The sequence below is a fragment of the Aethalodelphis obliquidens genome, unplaced genomic scaffold (assembly GCF_003676395.1).
Source record: "Aethalodelphis obliquidens isolate GAN/ISIS:26980383/991018 unplaced genomic scaffold, ASM367639v1 scaffold2, whole genome shotgun sequence".
Lineage (NCBI taxonomy): Eukaryota > Metazoa > Chordata > Mammalia > Artiodactyla > Delphinidae > Aethalodelphis > Aethalodelphis obliquidens.
The window spans coordinates 30,503,795-30,522,488 of NW_020837946.1; the positions used below are offsets into that span (position 1 = coordinate 30,503,795).

The window sequence follows — 18,694 nt, forward strand, 5'->3', positions numbered from 1 at the left end:
TCTGGTAACACGGAACTAGTTTTGGGGGTGGCCATGTCAGGCAAGAGCTAAAACACAGGGACACCTTCAGTAACTGTTATTATCCCATGTCTCCTAAACTCTACACTCGTACAATTGATTTCTTTTAACCCGACTTCAGGACATTGCCTTTATCTTTCACCACCCTATCTAAAATAGGCTTGCCTCTCCCCAGTCTTCATCTTTACCTGAATTTGGCTTCAGAGAAATCATGTCTATCTGAAATTTTATTATTTATTTACTGCTATGCAACCTTATCATCTATTTACCCAACGAGAATGACAATACCGTAAGAGTGGAGCCTTTATCTCATCTACCTAGGTATTGCCTGGCATAGAGAAAGTATCCAATAAATGGCTGTTCAATGAATTCATCATCACTCGATAAATTCTATCTTCTTCAATTCTGAATAAATCATTTGAATGCTAATTCTGTCAGTCTATCATACTACCCAATTCTCTGAGACAACATCTATTGAAAATTTGGTAAGAACGCTTTTCATGTCTTCATCCAAGTTATATACCCAATATTCATCAAATTCTGTTGTTTTGTTAGAATATAACAAGAGGGCCCAAGTACAGAGTCTTCTAGTATACGTTATTTAATTCCTTTCAGAGTGACAATGCACCTTAATTAGCACATTTTGGGAGAGGGCATCCTAATGCTATTACCTAGCTTAGTGCATAATTTGGTAAAAGTCTCAATCAGAAAACAAATGGAAATACCTTTATTAAGATCAATGTAAACTACATGTATAATATTTCCCTGATTTATCAGTCTAGAAATCCTATCAGAAAGGAAAGCAGACATTGGTTGTTTCAGAGACCCCCAGCATTGAGGTGGCTAGTGACCACTTTCTTATTTTCCTTTTCATTTGACAAAGAGAAATCCTCCGAGGATTTCTACTAATTTCTACTCCTAATTTCTAATGATCAGGAATAGTCACTTTATAATCACAGTCCTCTTAGTGCACAGGGATGGATACAAAGCGTCTAGATTTCCGCTTGCTGGCAGCCATGCTTTTCCAGTGTGAACATCATTCTCTTGTGCGCATGAAGATAAAATTAACACAGGAACCGGTGGCTCTGCTTTCCACCTGACAGCTGTTACGTGCTGTAAACAATGGTCCACCACGCTTTCTTTTTCGTGCTCTAAAAATAGCTTGACTGTCTAACTCTTAAAAGTTTTGCAAGCCTCATCGTGTGCAGCTGCTTAACTCTTCCTACATTGATTCTTTTAGATTATTGTTACTCTTTTTTCACACCCTTTGCTTCTCTCTTTCTCTTCTCTACACAGCCAAGCTTAACAATTAGTTCTTAGAGTAGCCACACTTGTGCTTCAGATGCCTCTCCCTTTTCTCCTCTCTGAGATAAGTTATCATCATCATGTCAGTACTTCTTTTTGGGGATCTTCACTCTTGAGTTTCCCTTTCTTGTTAGGGTTGTCATCTAGGTATCTGCAGCAAGCACCATTTCTCTCATTTACTACTGAATCCTCAGCATTTAATGCACTTCCTGGCACACAGTAGGTACTCAAGAAACATTTGTTTAATCAATGAGTAAATATTCTCTGTAATTGCTTCATTTTGACTTCCTAAAGCTTAGGACATTCACCTGATTGTGTCCTTGAACTCTTCCTCATCTAATAGAGATGGTAGATGCCTTCTTTTAGTATTACCATTAATTCTTCTTTACCAATCAGGTTGTTGTTTTTGTTTTTTTAATAAGTCAAAGTTACATCTTAAATAGTGGTACTCAATTCAGCTTTCACAATATCCAGAGGTATTACTTACTGATGGACAATAAAGAAGATCCCTGGATATAAATAAAAAGTTATATTAAAATATTATATGGCATCATATATTATATTATATGGCATCATATCATATATCATATGATATAAATCAGCACCACAGTTATCAGAATATACACTTTTATAAAAATTCTCCTGTGTATTCAGTGTTCAGGATTTTTGTCTTATTTCTGAGAATGCATATGAAGGTTCCTCACTATATAAAAAATAATTTTAAAAAGAAAGTATTAGAACAGTAGAATGGGTTTAATTAACTTTTTTCATGCCCATCTTCCATTGGATACTAGAGATATCTGACTGCCTTCTGAGAGGAATGCCTGATGTGTATGAAAGGGTTATATTCAAAATGTGACCCAAATCTTTTGTTGAGATGAGAAATCAGATTTATAATTTACTTCGACTGTGAATGCCTACCAACATTTCTATCTTAATACAAATTTCAGCAAGCAACTAGCAGATAATAAATTGCTGAATCACAGATCTTGAAAGAAAACCAATCTATCGTCTTGATTTTAGGGATAGTCATTCAAGACACACACAGTTTTAAGAGACTATGAGACGTGGAATGTTAACAACCTTCATTGTCAGGAAACTTCCTAAAATTTCGTCCCAATGCCTCATGCATCACTTTAAGCTCATTTCCTCTCATTGAACAGAGGCAGGACAGCTGGTCAGCATCTTCCATCTGCACTGCCTTCAGCCTTCCTCTAACTGTGTTACACAACACCCTTCTGAAATGGGAGTAGGAGGTCAATTTGAAACAGGAGAGAAAACTCTCAGGAAAAACATCTTGCGGGAAATAGCGTTTTAAACTTAACTTTGAATGGGGCTATAGATTAGGTCAGGGAATGGGCCAAAATACTGAAGTGCTGTTCCCTGAATAATTCAGACTAATTCTTAAATAGCATTCGGGGGTCATAAGACACCAGGCCTGGATATTGAAGATGTTTGTGCTTCATCAAAAAGTCTTTGAATGTGACTCTCTGGCATACTGCCAACAAGGTCAGCTCTTTGGGGGAAAACCCTATGCCAAAGGCCAAAGAGGCAGCTGTGTTACTCAGCTCCTGAGAGCTTCCAGCTCAACACCCACACAAGCTCAATTATGAACAAATTAAAGGGATCCAGACTGAACATAGTAATTCTGGTAATTTAAATAAATAGAGGAAAGTCTACAATTAGTCGGAAAAGATTGATTTTCTGGAAAACCCAGAAAATGACACCCTAACCCCTTTGAATAAGCATAGTTACATCTAATTATTTAAAAATAAATTCCCTTTATTCATCATTTTAATCATTTCTGATCTGACTTAAATGTGGCCACATGCATGCCAGCAAAAGTATCCACAAATACTGAGGCAGAATAGCCTCAAAAAATCTATAACTTTTAGATATATAGGAATTAATGACCCTGAGTAAAATTATAATCAGAGTCTTACACCTACATTTTAGATCACATAGATAAATGTTGTTACTCATTTCTACCTTCTTCAAATGCACAGAAAAATTTAGAGTCATTCAGAAAGAATCAAAGATTCAATACTGGGGAATCTATTAAAATAACTCACTATATTAATAGAATAAAGAACAAAATACACATGATCATCCTGTATAGATCCTTAAAATCACTTAATAAAATTCAACATCCATTCCTGATTAAACAAAGTGAGCAAATAAAAAAACTTTTCAAGAAGCTAGGAACACAAAGAAACTTGTTTAAATTGATCAAAACATTTCTATCAGGAACCAAGAGCAAACATCATAAATTAATGGGCACACCCATGGTAGAAGCATTCCTCTTTAATCTTTAAATTCATTTTTGATGAGCTGATCTCAAGTTCATGTGGGAGAATAAATGCATGTGAAGGGCCAAAGTAATTTTACAAAAGAAGAAAAAACAGAGGAAGACAGCTCTATAAGTTATCAAAATACAGTGTAGTCAGATGACAATTGAAACAGGGTGATACTGGCATGGGACAGACCAATGTATCAATAGAATAGCATGTCTAGAAATCACCCTATGTATGAAAGGGAATTTAGTATTCAATGTGACTGCATTCCAAATTAATGGGGGAAGGACATAAAAGTCAGTAAATGTTATGAATAATTTGCCTATTTACATGGAGAAAAATTTTTCCACCTCATAAACCATGAATAAAATTATTGTTAAACATGGAAAAAAAACACCAAGCCTTTAAATGTGCAAGAAAATAAATGAGATAAATAAAACCAAACAGTCATGAAGGAAAAGATGGAAATATTTGACTATAAGACTAAAGCCTTTTTTATAGTAGAGGATATCACAATCAAACTAAGAAGACAAATAACAGATTGCAAAAGTTATTTATAACATACATAACAATAGTCTAAAGATGAAAAAGAATTAACAAATGGAAACATTTTCGGCAAAGAATATGAATAAACAAATCATAGAATAAAGAATAAGAAATACAAATGCACCAAACCCCCTTATCCAAACCAAAAGATACAAACTCTCAATTAAGTCCAAATTTAATCAAAAGGGGAAAAGTAAATAATAAATCAAGATTCATTCATATAACATAACACTATACAATTAGTATAAAGAAACACAACGTGTGACAGAGATGTCTGTACACAGATGGAATGGCAATTAGGTAGAGTACTTTCTATAAGGATATACATAGCAAACTAAAATTTTCTATAAGGATATACATAGCAAACTAAAATCATGTTTGTATCTCGGAAATAAAAGAAGGAGATGGGGATGAGAAGTCTTTATTTTTCACAATAAGAACTGTCTGTCTTTGGAAACATAAGTGAAAAGAAATAAATGGAACCCACTCACCTTTAAAATAATTTGAACATAATATGCAAATGAAAATACTAGCTTAGACTCAGCAGCAAAAATGAAACAAATAAAAACAAAGAAGGTACCAATGAGGCTTATTAGCCTTTGAAGAAGTTTAAAGGCTTTATAAAGGAGGAATATCCAACATAAATTATGCAGTAAATAGGAGGTTTATCTTTTTCATTTTGAACATATGAAATTGCTGTTTTTCTAGGTCAAACACAATCAAGTAGCACTAATTTGCTGTTCAACCTAAATACCTCAATTTTTTTAAACTTTTTGAAGAATGGATCTTGACCCCGAGAGGATTATTCCTCTAAGCACAGTCACCAACCTTTTTATCAAATATATTCATTCCTTATGTTGGCCCAGTGCCATATATGGAAAACTAAACTACTTGCAATATCTTTTTCATCTAATCAAACAGGGAAGACACTTCCAAATGTTTACCATTCTGGTATCGCCTGAGCTTATTCATTGAGAAAAAACAACATACGTATTGAGCTCACTCAATTGTTCTGAGAATAGGGGTTCAGAATGGCCCTAGAATGTTGACCTCAGAGCCCTCTGAAAGACTGTTAGCTTTAATTTGGCTTTTCCTGGAAGGGACCAAACTTTGATAGTTTCTTACAAAATGCTTTTACAAAAGGCTATTTTTGAGGCTATTTTTTCTTACAAAATGCTTTTATAGCACATTTTACCACTTGTGCTGTATGGTGCACATACCAATGCTTGTGCTGTATGGTGCATTTAAACCACTGTTTGATACCTGTATCCTTAAGACAAGAGCTCGTGACCTTTGCCCACCTATGTAAAATTGAACAAACATTACTATTGTCATTTATGTTATAAGTACAATAAAATGCAAAGGGTGACTGCTAACTATTCATATTTTGCAAGGGCTATTTCATTCTAAACGAGAACGTTTCTCAGAAACAAAATTTTCAGTAACAAAAAATGTAAACAGAAAAACTGTTTCTGGACATGGCTTAGGTTTTGTTTTTATGGAACTGATATAATTTTCTTCTTTCTTAAAATGGATGCTATTTTTTTCTTTTGCAGAGACTTTTAAAAACCGCACTACTGGCTACTTATTTTTTTTTTAATTAAATGAGGAAAAGAATAATATATTTCTCATCCCAAATTAAGAGCAGTTTTTACCCATTCATCTTCTTTACAGAGAAATTGGGAAGACAGGACAGGAAATATTTATCAAGCACTCTATAAAAACAAATTGCTCCTTAAATTATTAGTAGTAATCTGTGTCACTGTCTCACATTATTCCTTTGGTCAGAGGTTCACGCTTGAGAAAATACCCCTTTTTGACCAGTGCTCGAGACAGCTTCCTTATTAAGGCTTTCTGTCAGTCTCTTACTATAAGTGGTTAGAGCAAATGTATCCCAGCGATCTAGTTAATTTATAGAAAATAGAATCAACTTCTCTTTTCTCATCATGACTGAACATCTTTTTGAACTCCTATAAATGAGTAACAGATAAGCACTATTTATCAGATTGTTTCATGGAACACGCAGTTTTGATTATTCCATTTTCTTGGTGCTACTAATGAAATATGTAATATGCTTCGGAAAACAAACAAACAAACAAAAAAGACATTGGCAAAGCTTGGCCTCTGAGCATTCAGGAAGCAGTGAATATTTTGCTGAGAAGTTATTTTGCACCAGCATCCTATTCCAATAGTTCTCTCTCTCTAAGGACCCATGGGAGTGCAACAATGTGCTTGGGTATCTGAGATGTCTTCCGGGATCTCACATTCCAGAGTCTGGAGAACAGAGTTTGAGGGACCCTTGCTCTGCCCTGGCAGCCAACAGTCACCCAGAAATTCCTTGTAGGACTCAGAATCTCACTGAGGTTGTCTGGGCACGAAACCAAAGTACCTTGACTCCCTCAATCTGGAAAACCCAGGGACCCCTCTTCCCTCTGGTATTACAGGATTTGGAGATGGGCACTTATAGAGATAGATCTTCTCCACTGCCGCCATCTCCATCCATTGCACAGAGAGATGGGATGCCCTGTAGAAGAGGATTCATTGAACTGCCTTATCTTCCCAGGCCCTGCAACAGGTATGTACATGAGAAACAGAAGAACACTTGCAGAGGTGAGAGTACAAACGCAAAGGCAGGTGAGTTAAAGATGCTTAATGGCATTCAGATCCTCCAGAAGGAATACTCCTATTTTTCTGACCTATACATAAAAATGTCACTTATCCCTCTTTTAAAAAGCGGTAATTACGATTAAATGTGTGAGAGAAGACAGGAAGATAGGATGACCAATATCCCCTCTTCCAAGCTTCAGCAAACCCCGCCCCCTAAGGTTGGAGTTGAAGAAACAACGGCAGGACATTCAAGAAGACAGATGGGCTGAGGCTGGACAGTTGATCTGGATGTCACCTCACCCTCACTTACCAAGGTCCATGCTCTTTGAGGCTTTCAGATTCATTGATTCAGGCTGCCTGGCTGGTGTCACAGATCTAAAGTTGAGGCGCTGATCCGGAAAAAATACTGCTGAATCCACCCCAGAGCTGCAGAAAGATGCCATATGCCATATTTAGGTTTAGAATAAAATCTTATTTTTTATTCAGCAGTTCTCATTTTGAATACAGCCCCTCATCGCTCCCTCTGCAGCTCCCTCTCCCATTGCAGAGCACAGGCTCCGGACGCGCAGGCTCAGCGGCCATGGCTCACGGGCCCAGCCGCTCCGCGGCATGTGGGATCTTCCCGGACCGGGGCACGAACCCGCGTCCCCTGCACCGGCAGGCAGACTCTCAACCACTGCGCCACCAGGGAAGCCCCAACCAGGCATTTTCAACCACTTCGTGAACCTCAGGTTTCTTTTACGAGATATAGCAACTCTGTTTTCATGCATTTTATCATATTCTGCAATTTAAATAATATTCTCTGGCTAATACCATGTTTTCCTCTTCACTGATTTCTGCCAGTTGGGATCCTGCTATACAATATATAACTTTAAGTGGGTAAAGCAAACCCACAAAGCACTGGTGCTTCAAAGGATGTCACTAGATACTAGCAGAGCCTAAAGGCAGGTTAAGAGAGATCTGTGGGCTAAGAACGCCCTTCCTTTAAAAACAAGTGTAAGGGTTGTATCCTTTCTAGAAAACCATTCTGTTGAATGACTAATGGCTGCCATAGTTTGGTTTTCTACTTTATTTAGGTCTATTTTCTAAAACTAATGTTAATGCTGAGCAAATAGTCTGCTCATCAATAATACCAACAGGAAGTAACAGGAAAAGCACAGCTGACAATTTAGACAAAAGATACATCAAATGCCCATTATAGGCTTCCTAGTACTTGTAATCTCAAAGAATTCCATTTCTGAGGAATATTTTATTTATTTTGCTTGAGGATGGAGATTATATAAGGGAATTACAGACAATGCCTCATTTCGTGATCTAGAAATAAATTATATTTATATACTTTTCATGAATTAAATTACAGCCACTTTCTCCCTTGGTACTCTCCCTTGGTACATGTATTTACAAAGTAAATATGGTAGCTCGTTTCAACACAACTTTAATCTTAAATACAGTAAAAACTCAAATCAAGTATCCTCGGTAAATCTGAAAGTACTGAGATTGAATTTTTTTCAAACGGTTGGGATTTGACATTGTAAAAAATAAAATAACCCCCAAATTCAACTGTCATGAATGAGAATCCTTACAAAACGTACTGGGGAATCTCGATTTCTTAACCAAATACACCAAAATAAGTTTAATCTTTTCTTGAAACTTATTAGTCATGTATATTTAGTATTGCCTTGCAGCAGTAATAATATTGCTGAATGAATGGGCCTCTATTATTGTAATAGAGTGTAATATAGTATAATACAGCACAGCATTCAAAAGCACAGACTCCAGAGCAGGTCTGCCCATTTCTAAATCCTGGCTCTGCTCCTTACTAGCTGTGGGACTGGGCAAGTTATTGAACCTCTCTGTGCTTCCATTTTCTTATGGATAAAATGGGTATGATTACACTTCTTACCTCCTAGGGTTGGCATCAGATAAAATGAGTTACAAAGATTTGCAAAGTAAGGAGAATAGTGTCTGGTGCAGAGTAAGTGCTGTAGAAACATTTAGGAAACAAACAGATAAACGCATAGACCTTCTTTAGCTTCCCAAATGACTAAGTTTCTGCTTTTCAATTTATCCAAGTTTTTTGTACAGTTTTTTTGCCTTCTCTGTTTTTGTCAGACTCTCTGTGGGCTTGTGACTAAGAGCCCTTCACTCCTGTTTAGAAGGAATGATGTTTAGGGCCCTGGGCTTGGAAGCGAGATGCTAGGGTGGGTGGCTTCAATTTACTAGTGCATAAAATGGACACAGTGTATAGCACAGGGTACTACATTCAATAGCCTGTAATAAACCATAATGGAAAAGAATTTTTTAAAATTGGACAGTAATAGAATTTACTTAAGAAAGCTATTGTAAGTATGAAATAAACTAAGATATGTCAAATACTGACAATAAATAGTACCTAGCACACAGTAAGAGCTCAACAAAGTAAGCTATTAAGCCTTTCCTTTGTTTCTGTAGGTTAGCGTGGTGGTCTTTGAATGAGGGCCTGAGGCACTCTCCAGCAAAGAAATTATACAATCTGCCCTCCGTATCCTCAGGTACGGCATTCAAGGATCACCCAAACTGGGATCAAAAATATTCAGAAAAAAAAATTCCAGAAAGTTCCAAAAAGCAAAACTTGAACTTTTCATGCCCTGGCAACTATTTACATAGCATCTACATTGTATTAAGTGATTTGAAGTATATGGGAGGATGTTATATGCAAATACTATAGCATTTTATACCACGGACTTGAGCATCTGCAGCTTTCGGGATCCGCGGGGGTCCTGGAACAAAAACTCCTCATAGATACCGAGGGACAACTGTACATTTTTTCATGAAAATTTTCTCAAGAAGCTTAAATCAACTCTTTAGAATTATGAAGGTTTTTCTTTTCTTTCTTTCTTTCTTTTTTATGGCTTCTTTCTTGGTGTCTGGTTACATGCTCAATAAAGAAAGCTACCGACATAAGGCATATTAGATGTGGTATCTAGTGGTAGTGGACAAATATGTCAATTGTAAACAAAAATCCTGACCTGCTAGTGCTGTTGACACTGGCTTGGCATAATAGCAATATTTTAATTGTTTTAGCCCACTTTAAAGAAGAATTCTGAGATGCCATGGTGAATATGAGCTTCCCCCTGAGCACTGATGTTTTGCAAGCACTTGCCTTTAAATGTGTTACTCAACCTTTATTTGCACTTAGGTTTTCATCCTTTGATCTCTTGTGATGACACGGTTTTAGTGTCAGAGAGACTCATGGCCTTCATGGAACCAGTGAATTTAAGAGCTGGAAGACCTTAAAGGTCACCTCATCTAACTCTTCATCTTGTAGATAAGACACTGAGGCCCAAAGAGGAGACTGATGTTCCAAGGTCACACAGCTGGCCAGTGCCAAAGCCAGGACCAGACTGCGGTTTCTTGAACTCTTCCCAGAGCTGCAAAAGCTTTGGCTAAAATGGTGGCTAGCCTGGGACACAGGTTGTTGCTGATCTTGAGCCCACGGAAATCAGACTTTTCCCTCTTACTGCAGTTTCATGCGCACTCTCTCATGCAGCTTGCATTTTAGGTTAGTTTTTTGTTTCAACAGTGGTTCATATCATGAAATAAAAGAAAATTAAAGGGTTAATCAAAATAGATGCCACGTTATAATGAATACGTTTAGGGAGGAGGTTTAGAACCAACATGAATATTCCTCATTAAAACAGCTCACGCTGGGCTTCCCTGGTGGCGCAGTGGTTGAGAGTCCGCCTGCCGATGCAGGGGATGCGGGCTCGTGCCCTGGTCCGGGAAGATCCCACATGCCGCGTAGCGGCTGGGCCCGTGAGCCATGGCCGCTGAGCCTGCGCGTCCGGAGCCTGTGCTCCGCAACGGGAGAGGCCACAGCAGTGAGAGAGGCCCGCATACCGCAAAACAAACAAACAAACAAAAAAACCCAGCTCACGCTGCATTTAAAGTGCTCTGCTCAAGGCAGACTATGGGAATCTACCCAACTCAGTAATGTTTTGGTTAATCCACTTTATTGTTTTATTTAGTTATTTATTAGCTTGGTTTCTTTTTTCTTTTTTTTTTTTTTTGATGTGGATCATTTTTAAGGTCTTTATTGAATTTGTTACAATATTGCTTCTGTTTTATGTTTTGGTTTTTTGGCCATGGGGCATGTAGGATCTTAGCTCCCTGACCAGGGATTGAACCCACACCCTCTGCAATGGAAGGCAAAGTCTTAACCACTGGACCGCCAGGGAAATCCTCACTTGACTGTTTTAGAATATTTTACCAAACCAGGCATTACGTGACAAAGTAAGAACAAGAACTCAAATTTTCCCAAACTCTTGAGAAACAATTACCCCCATTCCCATTGAAAAAACAAGATGACAATGCAATAACATGATGTGGAGACACCATCAAAGATGATCAAAGAAAATAAAAAGCTGCTTTGTACATATGAATGTAACATATATTCATATACGTGTCTGTATATATACATATGCATACCTGGATATGTCCATTAAATTAATCATGGTGATATGTACCTCTGTTAGCATTGTTTCGAACATGGCCAAGTGTACACTTTGAAAACCTTCAATAAAAGGACCCCTCTTGCCATGGTACAAAATGGAAACAAGGCTGATATCAGATTGGCAGATATTTAAGGAAGGAAGGAAGTGTAATATGAGACACGATGTGATTGGAGCCAATGTGAACTTCTAATGTACTTGAATAATGAGTATAGTACTGAGTTGGTTAATGTGAAAATACCGTAGACACATACATTAGACTAGTAAAACAGTTTGTAATTTTATGCTACATATTGGAAGTTTTTGGAGTGAGAGGGTGACACAATGATTAACTATAAAACATGGCATATTTTAATTTTGAAGGCAGTTAGCATGTGCTCATGGCTGAATGGGCTGCAGCGGAAGCTGTAAGTTGACAGCAGGCCAAAGACGTGTCTTAGATAAAGACTGTATTTCCCCCATGAACAACCAGGGAATCTATCAAAGAGAAACGATATTCAATGTCAAATTATGCTGCATAATGAATAAATAAGGGTAGCGTGAAACATATGCCAATGTCCTGAATATAGTGACAAATCAGGAATGGGAAAGACATAGAAGACCCCCCATGAATGTTCAAGGAGAACTGTCTGAAATAAAAAGGCAGGGGAAGGTTTTGAGGGGCATGTCTGAAGTCTCAGGTGGCCACGGATCAGCTTCAATGATTGGCTGCTCTGAATAAGAGTAGATGCAGGTCACACGTATGAAAGAAAGAGAGACGGAAAGAGCAGAACTGAGAGAGAACCAAGAGGGAGGGAAAATATGAACATGTAGGGAATAACCAAATGTTGTCTGAACAGCTAATCAAATTCAGTACATTCTGCCTGCTGGCGATTTGTCTTAAACTCTCCCTGAGACATCACAGTAAAAACTGCATTTCCTTTATATATATAATATGCATATAATATATATACTTATATCATATATATAAAGGAAATATATTAAATATATATTTTTTAATTTAGACACTCATATTCTAAATGTTTGTCAAATAATTATTGACATAATAGTACAAATAAGTTCAGTAGGTTCCTGATTTCATTTTGGTTCAAAGTACAGGCATAAGTTTAGTTTGATCAAATTTGTTTTTCACTTCTCATGAATTAGTAGCTTTCTGTTTCACACGACTGGTTCCATCCCTTAAAAGCACTACTTTTCCTTTTCAGGGGGGCTTTTAACTTTTTTTTTTTTTAAGACAGGACAGCCTCTTTTGCTCAGCCCTCCTGGCTCCCTCCCAATGCTTCCTCCACTGTAAGTTTCCAACATGCAAACCCCCACTGCTGCTGGTCACCTAGGCAACACAGCAGTTTGCAGGATGGTGCAGGTCACAGGACCCTAGGAGAGGGAGGGGGGGGGAGAGAGAGAGAGAGAGAGAGAGAGAGAGAGAGAGAGAGAGAGAGAGAGAGAGAGAGAGAGATTGATTCAAAGCTTTAGATTTGTTCCTTCCATTCCAAAAATGCCTTTGACTCTGTCCCTTCCTCTCCAGCTATGCTGTTCCTCCCTTCATTCAAGCCCCTCTCCTCTCTTGCTGGTTGTCCCAGACTAGTATCCTTGTCTATGGTTTCCCTTAGCCATTTATTCTCCACAAGTGAACTCACTTAACATGATATGGTCAGGCTTCAAAGCCTTCAATGCTTCTCTACTGCTCTCTGGAGAAGCATGGCGCTCACAGAGCATGGCAGACAATGCCCTTCCTGTAGATTCTTTCCCCAGATACTATATGTTTTAGCCACGTTGAACACACTGCATTTTCCCTCTCCCATCATGTGGTTTTCCTAACCTAAGTTGCCCTTCCCACCTCTTTTCTGCCTAGTAAGTTCCTTTCTATCCTTCAAGAAACCTTTCAAACACTACCTCTCCTGTAAAAAACCTTCCTTGACACCTACAGACAGAGTTAGTGGCTTTTTCTTCTAGGCTCCAATGACATTTTGTATCTCATGCTCAGCAGGCTGCTTGCTAATTATCTGTGTGTCTGTCTCTTCAAGGGGACACTGCATTCCTTGCGGGCAGTGTTGCTTCCAATCCATTCCAATACCTTCTACGGCGCCCAGTTTAGAGTTCCATAAATAATTTTGAATGGATGAGTGAGCACATGAATGACAATGATCAAAAGAAGACTTAAGACTGAGAAAAAGTTATACTTTTGATTGAAAGGAGATTACTGTCAATGTTAAAAAGAGCAGTTCTAGAAAAGGGTGAGAATGGAAGCCTAAACAGCGAGTTAGGGAGGGAGAGGGGGAAAAGGAAGTTGCTGGTTCACATCATGTGATGAAGATTTACAGCAGTGAGAGCCAATATAAGCTGTTTTTCAAGATCGTGGAGAAACATGCTTTCCTGAAAAGGGAAGGGAAGAAATATGTGGCAACACGGAAGCAGCCAAAAAGCCAGTTGTAATTCTCAATGATTCTAGCTCTGCAATATCTCTCAACTACCTCTGACCCTGAAAGGTTCCCACCCGAGAAAGTTTCTCCCCAACCTCCCCAGCACAGGTCCTCAGTAAGTTTCACTGCCATGGCCCCAGGAGGTATCCACAGAGTCTCTGGCTTCTACCAGATATTAACTCTCCTCCATTTACCTAATCCTTGGGGGTTTTTTTGCTCTTTTTTTTTTTTGTTTTATTCAAACAGAAAGTCACAAAAATTATAATCCTTGTTGTACACAACTAAAACCCAATCTTATCTGCTGAACTCCCACAATAAGATTTTACTATCTACCAAATGAAGTCTGATCTCCTTATCCTCAATCCTCAATCCTCAGGATTGAGGCTTTTTGGGCATGATCATCTGGCCAATCGGCCACGATAGAAGTTGCACAAATCAACTTACTTTCCTACCTCCATCTGTTCCTTCTGCCTTTGCCTCTCTCTGAAATTCTCTTCCTTCTGGGGCTCTTTTCATGTCCATGCTCCTATTCATATTTTAGGGTTCAGCTCAAGTATCACTTTTCCCCCTAACATTTTCCCTGCTTCCTGTACTTGGGAATACTCTCCTTTCTCTGCCTCAGCAGCTCCGGGCGTTTTATCTATGTCTTCTGGTAAATATCACTTTGTACCCTGCGTTCTCGTTTGTCACTTTTACCTATTAGCCTACCATCGTCTTGAGGCTAGGGTTTCCTTTTGGGCTCTTGGACCCAATTTTAACAAGTGTTGGGGGGTGGGGAGCGAGGAGTTCTCCCATACTTCCAATAATTCTAGGACAGCAGCAGGGTTTTGGAGAACTCAACTAAATTCTGACACTATCTACCTGGAGATTGCATCAGATCCCACAGGTTGAGGGCTCAGTCCTATAAGACTGCCCCCCATACTCCACCTCAGACGCCAGTTTCAAGCTCAGGTTGTCACCTGTGCTTCAGACTGATGGGCTACAGATTGGAGGTTCCACAGACCCCTTCTTGAACTTCAGACACTAGTCACAAGTCCGGGTTGTTACCTCTACTTCTGACCAACTGGCTATAAATCAGAGGTGCCCTAGACCCCTCCTTGTGTTCGATTAGTTTTTGATAGTGGCTCTCAGAACTCAGAGAAACATGTTACTTACTAGACCACTGGTTTACTCTAAAAGAATATAACCCAGGAACCGCCGTATGTAGAGCTTCCCAGGGCAAAGTATGTGAGAAGAGGCTCCGAGCTTCTATGCTCTCTCTGAGTGTGCCCCTCTCCCCACATCTCCACATGTTCACCAACCCAGAAGGTCTCCAAACCCTGTCCTTTGGGGTTCTTATGGAGGCTTCATTACAGAGGCAGGATTGATTAAATCACTGGCCACTGTCAACTGATTCAAGGCCCATCTCTCTGGATGGGACTGAAAGTTCCAACCCTCTAAGCACAAGACGGGCTCCACTGGCAACCAGCCCCTTCATTAACATAACATGACACCTTAATCAGTCTCAATACGGAGGAAATGCCAAGGTTTTTAGGGGTCAGTGCCAGAAATGGGATTAAGGCCAAATACATTTATCTTATGAATACAATACTACAGGTTTATATCTGATTTATCTCTGCACTATTCCAGCAGGCCTGTGCATATACACTGGGTAAACAGTAAGGTAGGATGAGTGAAATTATTTTTAAAATGGATTTTTTTAACATCTTTATTGGAGTATAATTGCTTTTCAATGGTGTGTTAGTTTCTGCTGTATAACAAAGTGAATCAGCTATACATATACATATATTCCCATATCTCCTCCCTCTTGCGTCTCCCTCCCACCCTCCCTATCCCACCCCTCTAGGTGGTCACAGAGCACCGAGCTGATCTCCCTGTGCTATGTGGCTGCTTCCCACTAGCCATCTATTTTACATTTGGTAGTGTATATATAAGTCCATGCTACTCTCTCATTTCGTCCCAGCTTACCCTTCCCCCTCCCCATGTCCTCAAGTCCTGAAATGGATTTTTTAATGCTACCAAACTCATTTTTGATTCAGGATTGAGGCAAGCAATGCAAATAAGCATGCAAAATTAAAAATGTCCAGATTTTTGCTCAAGAAACCCCCAGAGATACTGATCTAGAACATTATTGTGATTATCAATCTGGTTCAAGAAACTGTATTTGAGTAAAAAAGTTGACTTCAAAAATGTAGAAGTCGGAGATAGGTAAATATAGGTAAGCTTCTGGCTAATAGAGTTAGCTGTACTCTTGTTGTATTGCTTTATTTTTAGCAGATTGTAAAAAACAAAACAAAACAAAACAAAAACCATAATAGTGATGTTTGAAAGAAAACAGCATTGCTGCAAGAAAAATGAAAAAACTTCACAGGATTATCATGGGACAAGAATGGAATGAAATATCCAGTTTTTAACAGCCATAATAAATACAGAAAATAGCAAAGGGACAAGTTAATGATTTTTAAAACTCATCAGAAGAACAAAATCTATGAATTCTACTAGTCAAATGGTGTGTATGTTAGTAAATCTCTCTCTCTCATGCTCGTGTGATTCTAAAAAAATATTGATTTTTTGGTTTCTATTACAGAATGGATATAATATTGGGCTCTTTTCAACAGTTTAGATTATATATGGTGCTGTTTTAATTTTTAGATTCCATTAACTTTCTTGGAACATCTATTTTTAAAATACCTTTAGGGTTGCCAACTGCAAATAAGAAAGAAAAAAAGCTTTATGTCTTCTCAGTTTTGTTTCATACCTTCCCATATAACTGGTTTTTTTTGAGTTCCACCTCTCTAGTTTTTAACTTGGTAAAAGAAAATTCATCAATTTTCTCATATATCTTAATAAGATATGATGAATCTTAAATTCCAGGAAGCAAAAATGAACAATCTGAGGTATTAATATTAGCTATGAGAAGTTTTCGCTGGAAAGGAATTACAGATACTATGAGATTTCCATCCTGTAAAGAACTAGAGTTACAATAAGGTTGCTGGGTTTTCCCATAAAAACCATACTGGGGAATATTTATGGTATATCACTTTTTTTTTTTTTTTCCCGATATGCGGGCCTCTCACTGTTGTGGCCTCTCCCGTTGCAGAGCACAGGCTCCGGACGCGCAGGCTCAGCGGCCATGGCTCACAGGCGCAGCCGCTCCGCGGCATGTGGGATCCTCCCGGACCGGGGCACGAACCTGCGTCCCCTGCATCGGCAGGCGGACTCTCAACCACTGCACCACCAGGGAAGCCCCTATGGTATATCATTTTATCGATACCTGTGGCTGTAATCTTCAAGGCCCAATTCCAGAACGGGATGTGGTGGAGGAGGAGGTCCTCCGCTCTCAGCCCATCCGTCATTGGGAAGCAATAGCTCTATAAGCAAAGAACAAATAAAGCTGTAGTAAACAGGAGGCAGAACCGTCCAGCGCCTGGTTTTGTTTCAGTCCATCTCTCAGACATAATCTTCACCAACACAGAAACCAGCCTTGAAACAAATAAGTCCTCACACAGCACTGAAGGATTCATATGCACGCTAATACAGCCTGTACGGGGAAATGTAAGCCTGATGATGTGACTTGCTGGCAATCCCTGGCAAGTGAAGTCCTTGCATCTTAACTACCTTTTCCCACCTGGGAAGGGTTGACACATATTCACTACCTGTGATGTGTAGAAGATTAACAAGCCATTTCTTTTATGACAACGTTTTTGTAAACAAGACTCTATAATGAATGCTCTGGATTAAATGGTGATTTAAGCATTTGCCTCAGTGACAAAAAGTACTTAAGAAAAACATGAGATACAGTATATCTACTCACCATTTAGACACCACAGAGGTAAAAAATATATATATATATTCTTTTTGCATCTGTGTTGTAGTGGAAAACCCTGAGTTTGGGGCCTCGGAAGCAAAAGACTGGGGTCTGAGTTCTAGTTTTCCTACCTGCTAAAAATGTTTACTTTTTCAGTCTATTTCATACAGAAAAACATAGACACGTATACTGAATATTACAACAACTAATAACAAGGTTTGCTGAGATCTTATTGTGTATCACACACTGAGCTAAGCCTTATGTATCATTTAATCCTCATTACTAATGAAAATATTAAATAATGTATGAAAATTATGATAGAGCATCGTGATTAAGAATATAGTTTGTGAAGCAAGACTGCATGTTTCCAATCTTGTAATGCTGTATGAACTTGGGCAAACTACTCAACTTCTATAAACCTTGGTTTTTATATCTATAAAGTAGGGATAAGAATACCTTCATTGGAGGAATACAAGGATTACATAAGATAGTGCATATTCCAGCAGCGATTTATAAGTGCCATGAGTGCCAGTGAGTAATTAAAGGATTATTATTCTGTACACCATAAACTCTGCTGTGGACCTATTACAGTGAGATATTTGTAAAAGGTAGACTCTATTGCTAGAACAAGAAAATCACCTCTTTGTCCTTGAGAAATGCTGCTGGGAACAACCACTCTGACTTGCCCACATACCAGGTCTGACGGTTAATTTTATGTATCAACTTGACCGGGCTCAGGGTGCCCAGACACTTGGTATTCTGTGAGGTTGTTTTGGGGTGATATTAACATTGAAATCAGTAGACAGGGTAAAGTAAATCGTACCCCCCCTTATGTGCGTGGGCCTTATCCAATCAGCTGATGTTTTGAATAGAACAGAAAGGTTGACCCTCCTTCAAGTAGGAGAGAATTCTTCCTGCCTGACTGTCTTCAAACTGAGACATTGCCTTTTTCCTGCTCTTGGATTCAAACTGAACCACTGGCTCTTCCTAGGTCTTGAGCCTGCTGGCCTTCAGACGAGGATTACACCAGTGGCTCTTCTGGGTCTCATCTTGCCCACTCACCTTGCAGACCTTGGGACGTGCCTGCCTCCATAATCACGTGACCCAATCTCTTACAATAAATCTGTGTATGTAATCTATATATACATATACAAACCCACGAACACACACACACACACACACACACACACACACACACACACACAC

The 18,694-nt window shown here is 38.8% G+C and overlaps 1 protein-coding gene across 1 annotated transcript in view; it reads right to left on the bottom strand.

Annotated features, from left to right (window-relative positions):
• PARD3B (par-3 family cell polarity regulator beta) overlaps positions 1–18,694 on the bottom strand; it is a 1,036,702-nt gene that overhangs the window by 411,993 nt on the left and 606,015 nt on the right. The window contains exons 14-15 of the mRNA XM_027123437.1: positions 16,955–17,051; positions 7,081–7,196 (exon numbers count right to left, since the gene is read on the bottom strand). Coding sequence (XP_026979238.1) covers positions 7,081–7,196; positions 16,955–17,051 — 213 coding nt within the window. The remainder of the gene's footprint in view (positions 1–7,080; positions 7,197–16,954; positions 17,052–18,694) is intronic.